The following is a 14,448-nucleotide window of genomic DNA, read 5'->3' on the forward strand; positions in this document are numbered from 1 at the left end:
GATTGCTCTCTGCAATGCTTTACTTCTCCTCCCCATAGGTCAGAGCTCAAAACTGAAGGACACTGACAAAGACTCCCATGGCTGAGTCCACTTGGTGAGGTAGCCCATAAGAGAAGTCTTTGTAGATAAAGAAATGAGCCATGAGTTGTGGTGCTTTGTAACTGGGATATGAACTCAGGGCAGAATAAAAGTGTGTAAAGGCTTGAATAATATTTCAAGCTTTATTTTAATTTACTATTTTAGTTTGAGCTTTCATTTAAATAACAGTTCCTCCAGTTTTGGATCAACCTTTTTTTTTTTTTTTTCCCAAAGTCTGCTACATTTAGAACTTAGTATCAGCTTACAGTACTCCTGCTGTTATGAAAAATTAATCTAAATTGATATATAACTGTTCTTCTGTTCTTTTGGCAGTCCTGACAAAGGCATTGGTTGAACTTGCACTTACATTACTCTTTTTGTAAACTCAGCATAATTTCTCAGAATAATCTGAAAAATCCATACCTAATAAAGAGGATTAAATGACAACGATGTGCTATTGGATATGGAACCAGTCATTTTAGTTTTCTGTTAGCTGATACTGACTAGAAACAATGTGGCTTCATTCTTTTTTGCTTTTTAAAATATGTGCTTTGAAAAAATACAGTATTTTGCCATGTATGCTTTTTAGAATAGATTTGCATTTGGTGAGTGATAGGCAAATGAAATATTTTCTACTTCACAGATAGGCCCTGACCAGTCATAAGTGCTAAAAGTGATTCTGTTTTGTTTAAAATGCTGTTTGGGCTTCTTTTGCTTTGCAAATTTCTTACAGTGGAGAATCATCTTTTGTACTTCATAGGAGTCATAAATTTTTTGTTTCAAAATATGTTTTAGAAAACTTCAAGATTATCGGTGTCAGTTTCACTGCACCCAAAAACTTTTTGTTGACTACACAGGCTTAACAATGTAGAGACAAGTTTTCATAGCTTAAAATTCTGCCTTTTCATTTAACATTTTGCATACACATCCTTAGCTTTTCAGAAGTAGTATCTGGATCTGTAACAGACTTCAGAACCACAAAAATACTTGATGTAATTGGATATAACTGGATAAGAGCCATAATGCATTATGATATTTCATCTTTTTTTTTTTCAGTCATGAATTAAAGGAACATGATTGTATATTAAAAATTGTTTCACTCAAGGTCACAGATGATGCAGTAAGCTAAAACCATAGGAGAGGAAAAATCCTCTGATATTATAAATTAAAGACCTGGTACTTAAAAAGATATTCTAACCAAGTTAGGGATATTTCCACAAAATTTTAGTATAAATTTGAGACTTTAATAGGGAAGATAATATATTTATTTAATTGAGAGAATTTGAAAGATCTCGTCTTGCTTTTCAAATGAGAGGATAATCTAACAATTACTTAGCTCCAGGGGCTCTGTGCAACTGTCTAAAAATTGGAAAGTGTTATTTTATTGACAGTGCAAAGAAGAGTATCTGTTGAAGCATCTCATAAATACATGATTCTAACAACTGTGAGGAAGCATTCTTTAGCTGAATACTTATCTGTGAAAATAAAGCTCAATAGGACGACTGCCATGAGCATTAGAAAGACCCTTGTAGGATTAGTGGAAGGAGAGAAAAGCTTGCATTTTGCCTCACCTAAATGCATGGGATACTGAGGTGCTGCAGGTCTGAACTCACACAGCAGGTAAGGACACAGGGAGTGTTGGGTGTCCAGCCCAGAGAGCATTGCTGTGTCTGCAGCACTGCAGTCCTGCTCTGCTTGCCCCTCCTGGGTCTCTGGTCCCACTTTCCTCACAGCCACCTCTGGACTTGGGCTGTGCTGCTGCAACAGAACCACTGCAGGGAGGTGAAAACATTTTCCTCTGAATAGAGGGACTGAGCTTCTAGGGGCTGTGAGGGCAGCTGGGTCCCCAGGGGGATTTCTGATGCTTCCGCCACCCTCGCTGGGTGGTAAAGGAGATTTGTCAGCACTGCTGTTCCTTCAGGTGTGAGTCCAGAAGAGTTAAATGGGATCAGATCAGTTGGGTGCAAAGAGGCAAGAGAGCCCAAATCCTTTGAGTCCCCTGTACCACAGGTTAAATTCACATTTACAGGAAATTTCACATGGTGTTATATATCACTAGTGCCCAGAAGACTGTGAAGTTGTATTCTTGGTAGAAATTTTGACCCTTGTTTCATAGCAATTCAAAATAAGCAGTATATTTTTAATATCTTCTGTCAAGTAAGATTGCATTGTTTGTTTGGAATGACTAATAAGATTCATTAGGTTCTGTTCCCCTATGCAAGCTAGTTAATTAGACCCTTTAAAAGCTGAACCACTGAAGCTTTACCAAATCCACATCTGGTTCAGTAATTAAAATATCATTCCCAGATTGAGATAAATTTGACATGTGGATCATGTAATTGATAATTCTAGCTATGGGTTTGCAAGAGGTTTTTTTATTAAAGAATGCAGTACTTTGTTATGTCTCTGTTAAAAAAAAATGTGAAACATCCTTGAGCTGAGCTATGAACAGCCTTCTGTTTAGTTTCCTCCAGTAGTTGGTAATGCAGTACACACACTATTTTATTTAAAATTAATTTCTGCAAAGACAGTATTAATCACATTTTAATTAACTCTACTTTCTGGGTAGGAAAGGAAAGAATTAATATCAGAACTGCACCCATAGGCTCTGAAATACAAGCCTCAATAGATAGGTGCTGGAGTCCATTATCTGGACTATTGTAACATGACTTGAAATGAGTGTGTGACTGATCATGTGCATGTGCATCACTCCAGCCCTGCAGTACTGGTTGGTGAAAAAAACTGCACTCTTGTAATGGGTTGGTGCTACCTGAAAAGGTACTGGGTGTTCTTTCCTGGTTTTTCCTTTTCCTGTTCTTGTCTGGTGTCCTCCCTTGCATCAGCTCTGGCTCTTAGCAAACCCTTCACTTGGCCAGTTCAATTGCTAAGCTAGCAGAAAACAATTACCTTAGATTAATTTGTTGTATAACATTTCTGTCAGGTTGGTGAATGTAATTGGCTCATTGAGATGTCTGGTGAGCACCTGAGTTGCAGAAAAGTCAGGAGGTGAGTGAGGAAATGAGAACATGCAGCTGGACCAGAGCCTCTTTCTGCAATTGCAGTGGGCCATTAGCTTGACTCAGCTGGACTAGGTCAGTACTTGGTCAATACCCCAGATGATTTCTCAAGAGGAATATTCAGAACTCTGTTTCTAAGAGAGGCAGCCTTCTTTCTTTTCCACACAGAAATACATGTCTGTCTATTTGGTAATATTAGCTGTTAAAAGAACTTGGGCTGCAGCTTGGTGAGGTGTGTTTGAGATAAAGCCAGAAGTTAAATAACCTGAATTGCATTCCTAGCATTGCCACTCACTTTTTGTAGGTCAGAAGGAGCCATCATATTCTACACTGAATACTTGCATTGTAGGTGAGGTGAACACCTTAAATTGTGCCACAAGAGGTGTCAGGACCATAGATCTTCTCATGGAAGCTAAAAGTTGGTTCATCTTTGTGTAGTCTCCCAAGTGGAAGGGTTTACCCCATTCCTTCTGAAGGTTGGTAGAGAATGGAAATTGTGATGTGCTGACTGATACTTTTTACCCCGCTCTTTGTGACTTGATGCAAACAGCTTAAACCAGGATGCAAGATGATTCTCTGCCTTCATAGCCTGTCGCACACATTTAGTGGGTAAATTAATGGCTGGATGCTGCCTGGGGGTGAACATGGACCAAAAATCACTCCTTTGATTTTTAAGCACATTGTTTATCAGGAAAGTAAGGGTGGTCGTCACTAGTGACTCCAGCAGAATACTTCAACTCTTTGGGCTGCAGTGCCCAGTATTTACTATTTTTAAAAAATGGCAATAATACTTCCCTTCCCGTTGGTCATATTGCTTTGCAGCATTCACCTGAAGGTGGGTGGTATGATTATTTGCTGGAAAATGAGGCTGTGTTTTTCCCTTCAGCAAATTATTTTATTGTGTATTCATCTGTGCAATCTTTTGTGTTTCAGCCTTAATACAGATCCTGGCAGCTGCTGAGGCTGGACGTGATGTTGTTTATTTTACCTTTGGAGATGCGGAGCTGATGCGGGATATTTACAGCATGCACACTTTTCTGTGTGAGAAGGGACAAACTGTTGGTGAGCATAAAGAAATATTTCCATACAGAGAAGAGACTTAACTGTCTCTGTAAGTGGAAACCATCCAATAAGAATTCTCATCAAGTCCTGAACACAAGCAGTTGGGTCTCAGTTTATTTGTACCTGTTTCCAGAGTGGAGAACTCTTCTGATTCAGTGGTAACTGGGCAGTGTTAAGACTTGTAGGATCCTTTTCTAATTCACTTAGGAGTTACCCTCTAGAATCTGAAATATATAGATACATGTGATAGAAGATTTGCAAAAGTTTTTAATATAACCAAAATGCTTTAGGAAAGGAAAACCTGCCTTTGCATTCTTGATACTGGTTTGTATTATAGTGGTCCTGGCTTAATGCTGCTTGATCCTCCATTACCAGTACAAGAAAAGCAGTGTATCCTGTGCCCCCTGTAATTGTTAAATGTCTTTACTTTGTGGGACAGAAGTACAGAGCTAGGTAATTGTCAATACTTTAAGTTATACATATGCAAACCTCACATTCAGATGGCTTCTGCAGAAAGCTCAGCAGACAGCTGAGGGAGCCCACCCTGTATTCTGAACAGGCTTGGAAACAGTCACATCCCTTCTGTAATGTTGTCTACCTCCTTTTCACTGCTTATTTAAAGAGATGTTCCTAGCCACTATCTCCCTGAGAGTGCATTTCTAGGCTTCATTTGGAGTCTTCTTCATATGGCATGAGATTGTAGTGACACAGATGTTGGCCTCTTCTCCCTGGTGACCAGCAATAGGAGAAGAGGAAATGAGGTCAAGCACCACCAGGGGTGGTTCAGGTTGGATATTAGAAAAAATTTCTTGACAGAAAGAGTGGTTAAACATTGGAACAGGCTGCCCAGGGAAGTGGTGGAGGCACCATCCCTAGAGGTGTTCAAAAGATGGGAGATGAGGTTCTACAGTAGATGGCTTAGGGGTTGTAGGGTGGACTGGATGTAGTGGTGGACTGTAGGACAGCTGGACTTGATGATCTTAGAGGTCTTTTCCAACCTTGATGATTCCATGATCTGACATGTTTTTCAATTATTTATTTTTATTTTTAAGGGGACATTTATAGGCTGTTACTGAGATATTACAATGAAGAATGCAGAAGCTGTTCTACTTCAGGACCAGATGTCAAGCTGTACCCTTTCATATATACCACCATTGAGTCCTATGCAGATTCTGATGATGATGAAGAAAAAGGGTTGTGCTTTGAGGATTAAAATAAGTGTATTTGAATAGAATACTGTTCATCTCCTCCCACTGGTACCTTGTGTGATTTGCTGGGTATAATCTATGAATTGGCTTAATATATACTGGCTGCATTGGTAGTTATGTTACCCAAACAACAGAAAAAAATTCAACTTGGAGAGATGAGATTGGTTTTGTTTAATAGTTTCATACATGAATATCTTGCTCATGTGTGGACAGAAAAGATTTTTTAATCTGGTTTGTATTATACCTTGTTAAGCAGGATATTTAGTACATATTTGTATTTCAGTCAAGAGATTGCAGAAAGACGTCAGAAAATTTCTCTGTACTTCTTTGCCTTTATTTTTCAGGGATCTTGCCCAAATTTCTCATGTAAGCTTAGTGCTGGAGGACAGGCAGCCATGTAACTCCTGGGATACTTTAGAGAGAAGCATTGTAATGATTGTTACTGAAAGTTGTCATAATTTGATTACCTCCTTACATGGTATCTTCATTATTCTTAACAACTTTTTCATTCATCTACCTTTGTGTCCTGGGTTAAATCTGTTTTTTTTAATAGCTGATTAAAAATGCAAATAATCTGGAGGAGCTGTAATACATTTCACAGCTGCATTGTCTTATTGAATCAAACCTAAAAGTCAGCATGAAAGAGCAGAATAAAAACAGGGATGGAAGGGTGGGAAAATGAGAAATGTGACCAAAGTTGGATGTAGAGGGAAACAATTTGCATGTGAAATGCTTCAATACTTTTGTTGGTGCTATCTGTTACAACACTGAACAAGGTTTTAGATGTGTTAAGTATATTTGAAGTTTCTCAAGGTTCACTTTTATTGGCAACATCATTTGAATTAAGGTCTTCAGGTTGTGTTTATGTTGTCCTATCCGTTCTCCTTTGTCACAGTGTGCATACATGTGAGTGTAAGATCCCCAAGGGGTAATGGGAGTCAAGAAATGGAAATCACTTACATAGCAGTGGGAGGAAAGTGCAGGCTACAGGTAAAAACATGAGGCCTTATCAGAGGGTTGTTGTGCCTGTGTCTTTTTAGGCATGGGAACATTAATGATGCAGAGAGGGCAAAAGATGTGTAAAAACTGTGCTATTACTATCTCTGTGAATACCAAATTAGTGTTGCTGTAGTACATTAATAGTTTACACAAAACTGCAGATACATATGTGATAAAACTTTTTGAGGTCTATGTACAGGGCCAATCCAATGAAACATTTGTCTATTAGCTGTTTAAACCCAGTCTAAGTTTAAGCCCATATTGCTCAGTTTAGCCTCTTCTGTGTTCATTTTTCTGGTCTGTCATGGTTGCCATTTACCAGTTTAGCAATACAAGTGAAAAACACAGCAGGAAATGTAGAGCTGAGGCTCTAGTATCAACAACATCAGCCTTTTGGCTAATGTCAGATAAAACCTCCCCAGGCCTGAAACACATGATGGGCACTAAGTGCTGGAAGCTGTGGGCAGTCTGCCTTACAACAAAGCATTCACTGCTGGAGCTGCTCTGGTGGAAGACAGAACAAAGAATTGGGGTCATTTGTAAACACCCTCAGAGTGCTGCACCTTTGCATTAATGGTGTTTCTTGGAAGGTGACAAATGCAGCAGTTTAAGGGTTTCTTCCTTCCCACCAGCTGTAGCTTTCCCCATCATCACTTACACTGAAAAGATTGAGGCTACAATTTCAGACCTTTCTCTGTGGCTGCAACTTGTGTCCTCAGAGTTATCTGGAACCTTTTTCCTGCTCCTGGTGTTTCAGTGTTAACTCACATTCTGGCAACATGAAGAGCAATGTTTTATAATAAGCTTTTTAGTTGGGCATTTACATTAAGCTTCTAGGTGCATTATAAATGCAAGTGATAAATGTTCCCTGTTAATTGAGACAAGTAATGGAAATTGGTGCTATCTGCCAAACCTTCTTCACCTTACTACTCAGGTTTTCCTATAGAAAAGGTGAACAGAATTTGTTCGTAAGTAGTTGGAAGAAAATATAGCAGAAGGCTATATAAGGTGGCCAGATATTACCCTCCTTTTCTTGTAAATAAAAACATCTTTATTAGTGCAATATTAATTTTCATTGTGAGGGGAAGAAATTTGTCAGGTATGAAAAATGTACCAAAATAAGATGGAATAACTCCATCAACTCTAGAAACAGAAAAATATATTTTAACTTTGGAAGCATTCTCTGAAGATCTTATTATAGGGTATCAAAGAGAGTTTTTGCAGTGTCAGATGTCTGTTTCCAGGATAATTTCTAGTCATTTTATGCAGTCTGTATTTTCACTGGTGACTGAGAATTTTCTAATATGGAGAAGAATGCCTTTTATTTCATGTCATTCTTTAGAGCATCTCGCATACCTTTTTCCCCCTATGAAAAATTTTTGGTTTTACAGACAGGAGAAAAGGAAAAAAGCAACTAATTTTCTGTTTAATGTGTCATCTGAATAAGACTGTTTTATCCTGCATTCTGATATGTGTCCCTACCTCACGAAGGGGCAATGTTGGAAAAAAAATTGAATATGACTTTGATCACAAACTTAGGATTGTATTTCTCTTGATTGTTTTGGGTTTTTTTAAAGAAAAATAGTACAGTTTTTAAAAATTATCAATGGTGTTACATTCCCATGACTTTCTAATTCAATAAAGAGCTAAATTGCCCAGAATGCTGCATGTGGAAGGAGGAATTTTGCATCAGCCCAATACATGCTCTGCATATTTCTTTTTTTTTTTCCCCTCCACAAACCATTCTCTATTTCTAAACTATCAGAAACATTTTCTCTAGCTAGAGATGCCTTTTGGTACTCTGTTTGAAGTATTGTGGAATGGAGGTGTGGACGATCTCTTTGTGCAGCCTTGTAAGCTTCAGTTTCACTCTTTTAGGAGCCTGTTTATGGAATATTCTGGTTTTTTGAGCTTTTTATTACTTTAGGGATGATTGCTATATGATTTCAAATAAACGCTTCCTATCAAAACTTTCAGTTTATACTTTTTAGCAGTAAATGGAATGCATACTATGAACCAACACCAGGCAGTCACACAGACTGCAATGTTGCCTCACAGTCAAGTTTGGTGTCAGAGCACTTGTGCTGTTTTAATGCTCTTGCACCAAACATCCTCAGTTTTGAGGTGTCTTATCCTAGTGATGAGTACCCATTACTGTATATATATATTAATTTATAAACTGTTGATGTGTTCCTGACATTCTTCTAAACTTACAGTTTATGCACCGTTATATTATATTGATTTTTTTTTTCTGGATCTGTATGCTAATGTTTACATGATTTTGTAGGAATACAAGTAAAAACTTCTGAAGCAGTGTTGTGTGTGTTGTCTCATACTTTCCAGGACAGAGAAATGTTACCTCCTTTGAATGTACATGGCACAGTAATATAGATAGATCTAGCATTAACTTTGATAATTCAAGTATTGACACAAAATAAAGCTAAGTAATTTATTTATACTGTAGCAGTTGTTTCCATCTGTGTAGCAGTGTAAAAAGGATGTAAAAGGGAAAGGTATTTGCATGAGTGTGAGATTTCATATGTGTGTATGGCCATGTGCAGACATTTTGATGCTTAATCCCAATTTGCTTGTGGTAAGCAAGTAGGTAATTGTTTGAACTTTATGAAGGGAATATAGCTAAATAAAAGCAGATAAAACCCTAAAGAGAGAGAAATAATTAACATGTTGCATAAAAGCTTTCATGGTTTGTAACAGTGGGACTAACATCTTCCTAAACAAAAGTATTTAGAATTGTTTTTCAGAAATCTTGTTCTATAAGTTAAGAAACTATTTTTTTTTTTTTAGCATTACAGGACATCAGGATAAAATATAATTTCTGACTGCTCCTAAGGTTTTAGGTGATCTTTGTGTTATTACTGAAGGACTGAGTGTGCAGTACAGCATAACAGTAAGGAAGCTGCTGACTTGCAGGTGCCTCTGCCAAGGTGGGGATGAGCACCTTGGGGGTGCTGAGCTGCGGTACTCAGTGCTAGCCCTTGTTTCATCCTCAAGTGTGGTTTGTCATTCCAGGGTTTAGATTTTTTTTTCCTATTTAAATAGACAGAATGATAGCTTTTGGCTGAGAGCTGAATGATCTGGAGATCAGCCTCCTGGTAGCATGATGACTGAGTAAAGGAGGGTTGATGCCCTTCATGTTGTAAATCCCAGGAGAAGGTCCTCATGCTCTCTGCTGCAGTGAGGAACCAGCTGCCAGTCTCTCCTGTCCCAAGCTGTCACTGACCTAACTGTATTTAGCACACACCCTCAGGAATACACCATTGATTCTTAAAAGCAACTGGAGCCTATGGAGAGAAGTCCTTAGGGATAAAGCACAATTGCAAGGGCTGCTTCCCCAGGGACTTTTCTTGTTTTTCTCTATTGCCAAACCATTGGTTTCCCACCTGTATCAGTACTGGGATAGAGGAGTCACAGACAACAGAATTTTACAACTTTTAACATTTCCATTCCAAACAGCCTCCACCCTCCCAGCCTAAGCAGCTTTCTGTGACAGAAGGTTGGACAGATGGATGTCAGACCTTGGGATACCAAAAGCTGTAAAAAATTCTGTAAGGTTCACTGATGTATTTGTGTGTTAGCTGGCGTGGGGTGATGCACTATCTGCATCTTTGAAAACAGAACCCACAAAATCATGGAAACTGCGAGATGCAGTGTTTTGTGTTTCGTGGGGTTTTGTTTGTTTTTTTTTTTTTCAACTAAGAACTGAGTATTTATGATCTTGTTTTGTGCTCACAGCGTTTCATGCTCGTTTATCATTGCTTAAGTGAGTGTGACCTGGAAGCTGCCTAGGAGGTATCAGTCACTGATAACTCCATTACAGCAATGCCATCAATTCCTGCTTAACTGAGCTGTCAGCTGGGGTTACATTACGTGGTTCTGCCACTTGGTGTGGAGTCAGAGGAGGGACTGGTATGTCCCAGGCCCTCTGATAATGCTGTGGCAGGCTGATGGGATGTTTGCAGACGTGCAGGCACTGGGCTGTGCTTGCTGGCTGGTTGATACATGTATTGCAGAAGCTCGGAGAAGCTGTGACAAGCTACAGGGTCTGCAGGTCATTAATATGTAGTTAATCAGCTGTAAATGTGCCAAGCAGAGGACAGTGGCAGCTGTGCCCAGTGGAGATGGATTGCATCCCCTGTGCAGTGTGACTGCAGAGCTGCCTGCCCCGTACCCACAGCTCACACAGCTCAGCCCTTCTCTAGATCAAATGCAAAATGGATTTGCACTGAAAATCCCTTCATAGCTTATCTGCCTAAAACAAGAAAAAGAAAAGGTTTTAGGGGAGCAGGGGTGTTGTGTTGTGGATTTTGGTTGGGGGTTTTTAAATTGTAAATCAAATGGGTGATACTAAAAATTGGATCTGTTGCACATTTTTCCAATGTTTTCAAGTCTGCAGGTCTTTGAAAAGAGGGCAGAAAACACTCCAGGGAGACAATTGAGTTTTCTCTGTGTTTACATTTGCTGGGTGTCCATCTCCCATGTGCTGGAATCCAAGAATAAATACCTGTATGGGTTTCTTGGGGGCCTATTTGATTAATGCTTTAAATTTTGAAAGACTGTCCTGACAAGATGATGAAATTCTTGCTTTGCTTGCAGGGAAAAACAAACAAACAAAATGAACACCCAAAAGAGATACAAAAGAGATAGTGATGGTTTTCTGAATCCAGCAGTGTCAGTTCTGACCGTGAACGGGTAAGTTGCATTCCTTTTAGAGCTCAGTGAGGAAATGACAAGCATAAGCACCTTAAGTGCCAGAATGTTGCAGCTTTAGAACTGGAAATAAGAAATAAACGTAAATTTTTTTTTTCCAGGCTGCATGTTGTTTTAGTTTGTGTAGCTGGAACACCAGCAAGTAAGTTTTCAATGAAATATTTCCAAGGACTCGTGCAGCTTCCTCAGTACCATTCTTGTTTCCATTGTCCTGAGTAGCTGCTTGACATCTTAATAATAGCTGGGCAAGTCTGGAATTTTATGTTTGTGTAGAGGTGTCCCCTCTGGCAGGTACTGGTTTTGCAGGACTATGCACTATATGCACTATATATGCACTATAAAGATCTTTTCCCATTGCAGGACTTTGACCTGCTCTGCTCATAAACGAAATTAATTTGTTGAATTAATCTGTTGTGTTGTTTTACATCAGGTGTTACATACTGAGAGACAACTTCATGATCTTGAATTATGAGATTAATGTGGATTATCATTAAGCAGAAAGAAGCTTTGTTTGCTTCCATTTGAAAGTGTAGGAACTTAGATCAAATTAATTCATTTTGAAGAACGCCCACTTGAGATTTAGGCACAGTTTGACATCTGCTTTAGAGATGCTCCAGGACCTCCCTCCACAGCCCTGTCTCAGCGAGGACAGGGCTCCTCTGTGTGTCTAAACTGGGCTTTTATTGGAAGTTGATGGGAAGTGCTGAATTTGCTATTTTCTTTCATTCATCAAAGCATCTTGGCACATTAGATGCAATGAAGATACTGCACAGATCAAAGTGTTCAGCCACAGCACGATGTTAATTTTGCTAAGATTTGAAGGCTTACCTTTTCAAAATGAAAGGTTAAGAAAACTGCTTTGAATAGCTAAATCCCATTATTGAATAATGACAAGATTTTCCTTAATGTACTAGGAATTGATTGGATTGAAACCAAAATGTCATGGAAATAAATGAAGGTAATTGTGTGTGTTTCACACCCTTTTGCATAAAGGATAAGGCCCTAAAAAAATAGTATTTTCAAATACAGAGCTAAATCTGTCTTTAAAATGCCTGCATTGTAATTATCTTGTTGCAGTTTTAAGTCATTATTTTGCCTGTTGCCTGAGGAATTTTACAGCAGAGCAGTATTAATAAGATGCCAGGAGTACAAATTTCATAACTTAATCTGTGTCATAAAGGGAACTCATGTAAACAAAGTAACATTTTAATTCATAATTACTTGACCTGTGGCACATGTGGGTCAGGAATGAAGAGGTGTTTGATTTTACATTTCGTAGAAAATCAAAACTGCATTTTGAGGAGGTAAAATGAGCTTTTAAAAAAAACAAGTCAATAAAAAAAATCACTGTCTTCTGAGCAAGGACTGAATGCATTGTAACCTTAAGGCAAGGAAGCTTCTAATTCTTCCATGTTGTAAATCTCAGCTGAGTGGGATTTACTGTTTGTGACTCCCTGAGCATTTATGATGAACAAAAAAACAATCTACTGATTGAGTCCCCCTGTCTCTCATTCCACCAAGTCCTTGTACAGAAAAACTTAACAGCCAAGCCCAGCAGATTAAATCTAAAACGCAACAGATCTGTAGCTTTTTTTCCCCCCTCTCTGAAACTTGAGCTTTTGATTGTCATCAATCATAAGGACAAGATGTTTTAATGACAGGAACTAAGTACTTCCTAAAGTCATCTGACTCCAACATCTGGGACTTTAGGCCTTTTGTTTGTTTTAAATAAACAAATAGATGTCTTTAAATGGTCTGTCAGTCCTTGGCATGAGAGCAGTAAACGCTCAGATGAACCTGCACCTTGTGTCAGTTTTAGAAAAGTTTTGTTGCCCTGAATGGCAGCAGGAACTTCTTGTGCCTGCCAGGAAACATTTTGGCCTCATTAGTTTGAAGAGTTTCAAGGTTAATCAAATTCCTGTTTGTTTTAAACAACCATGTCCCTCTTTTTGCCTCAAATCTTGATTACATGTGACCTTCCAATAACCTCAAGATGTTAATAAAAATTACTTTGAGATTGCTTTCTGCTACAGTCAAGTTAAAGCTCCTGACAGATCTGTGTAAAGCTATACCCAGGAAAAAAAGTTTAATTTATGACCAAAATAATGCATTTATATCCTTAAGTTGGCAGGGTAAGGCTTTGTTGTTCTGAAAATTCATGTGTCAATGATGTGACAGAGCTATGATGTAAGGGAGTTAAATCCAGTTTCAGATTCTGATCTCCAGAGATACTTGGACAATGTACCACACCATGGAATGGTGTGTACAGGAACGTATGGATCAGAATAACCAGCATCTTGAAACAACAAATAACACTGGCTGTTCTCTCCCACCTTAATATTTCTTTCGAGCTGAGATACAAGAAGCAACCAGCAGCCAAAGGATCCTAATGGCATATTTAGTAGTTTCTAGCACAAAGTATTTCCAAAATGCAGTATTTGGAGCATCCCCAGGTGGGGGAAGTTCTCTGAAATGGGCTAAAGAAAAGAATGAGCCAGGGGGTTCCCTGGTCAGTCACTGTCCAGCAGGCACAGGCAGCACCTTTGCCTTACGCATGTAAAACACACAAGTGCCAGAACCCCAGACCTGGTTGGTGGGTGAAACCCACGTGTGTTTTGTCCCGTGTTTGAGAAGATGTTAATTCCTTCCAAAAGCCTCTTCCTTTACTGAAGTGCTTGCTTTCTATGTCAGCTCTGGTCTGATGGCCTCACTGGCTCCTCACTCAGTGTCTAGCCGATGATCTCAGCCCTGGCTCACCCTGTCTGCAAGAGCAATCGTAATTCAACCTCCCTGCTCACTCCTGCTGAGCCTCTCCCACACCCAGCACCCATCCAGCACCCGTGGTGTCCGTGTGTGCCAGCCACGCTCAGTGGCTTCATAGGATTGAGTGAACTGTCAGCTTCAAACTAATTTACTTAAGACTTGGGCTAATCACAGTCCCCAAAGCGACAGACAGACAATCCTTGCCCTTCAGAGCTAGATCCTTCCCTTGCTACAATGTGCAAGGGTGGTAACGAGTGAGAATCATGATTTGCTAGCTGGATGGAGGAGGAAATGACAGGCAGGATTTATTTTGCAGTTTCCCAACACCTTTACAGAGTTTTCATTTTTTTTTCTTTAATTGGCTTCAGTGACAGCCTTTCACAGGCACCGAGCAGTCCCGGGGGAGTGGTCTGTGCAGGAAAGGTCTCTTTGTTAAGGCAGCGTCTGTAATTGCCTTAGGCTGTCACAGCAATAGCCCTAAAAATCCAAACCCAGCACCATTACAATCCAAAACTCCCCTTACTGTGGTTTTGGCCTTTCATTTAATGATGTTGTTCTTCATGTAGTGGGCTGTGCATTGAAAGGTGGTATTA

At 39.3% G+C, this 14,448-nt stretch overlaps 1 protein-coding gene across 1 annotated transcript in view; it reads left to right on the forward strand.

The window, feature by feature from the left end:
- PARG (poly(ADP-ribose) glycohydrolase) overlaps positions 1–8,677 on the forward strand; it is a 62,387-nt gene extending 53,710 nt beyond the window's left edge. The window contains exons 17-18 of the mRNA XM_071749295.1: positions 4,029–4,157; positions 5,210–8,677. Of these exons, the coding sequence (XP_071605396.1) occupies positions 4,029–4,157; positions 5,210–5,370 (290 nt within the window). The 3' untranslated portion in view covers positions 5,371–8,677. The remainder of the gene's footprint in view (positions 1–4,028; positions 4,158–5,209) is intronic.
- Positions 8,678–14,448: the final 5,771 nt, after the last annotated feature.

Source organism: Heliangelus exortis, chromosome 7 (assembly GCF_036169615.1).
Source record: "Heliangelus exortis chromosome 7, bHelExo1.hap1, whole genome shotgun sequence".
NCBI lineage: Eukaryota > Metazoa > Chordata > Aves > Apodiformes > Trochilidae > Heliangelus > Heliangelus exortis.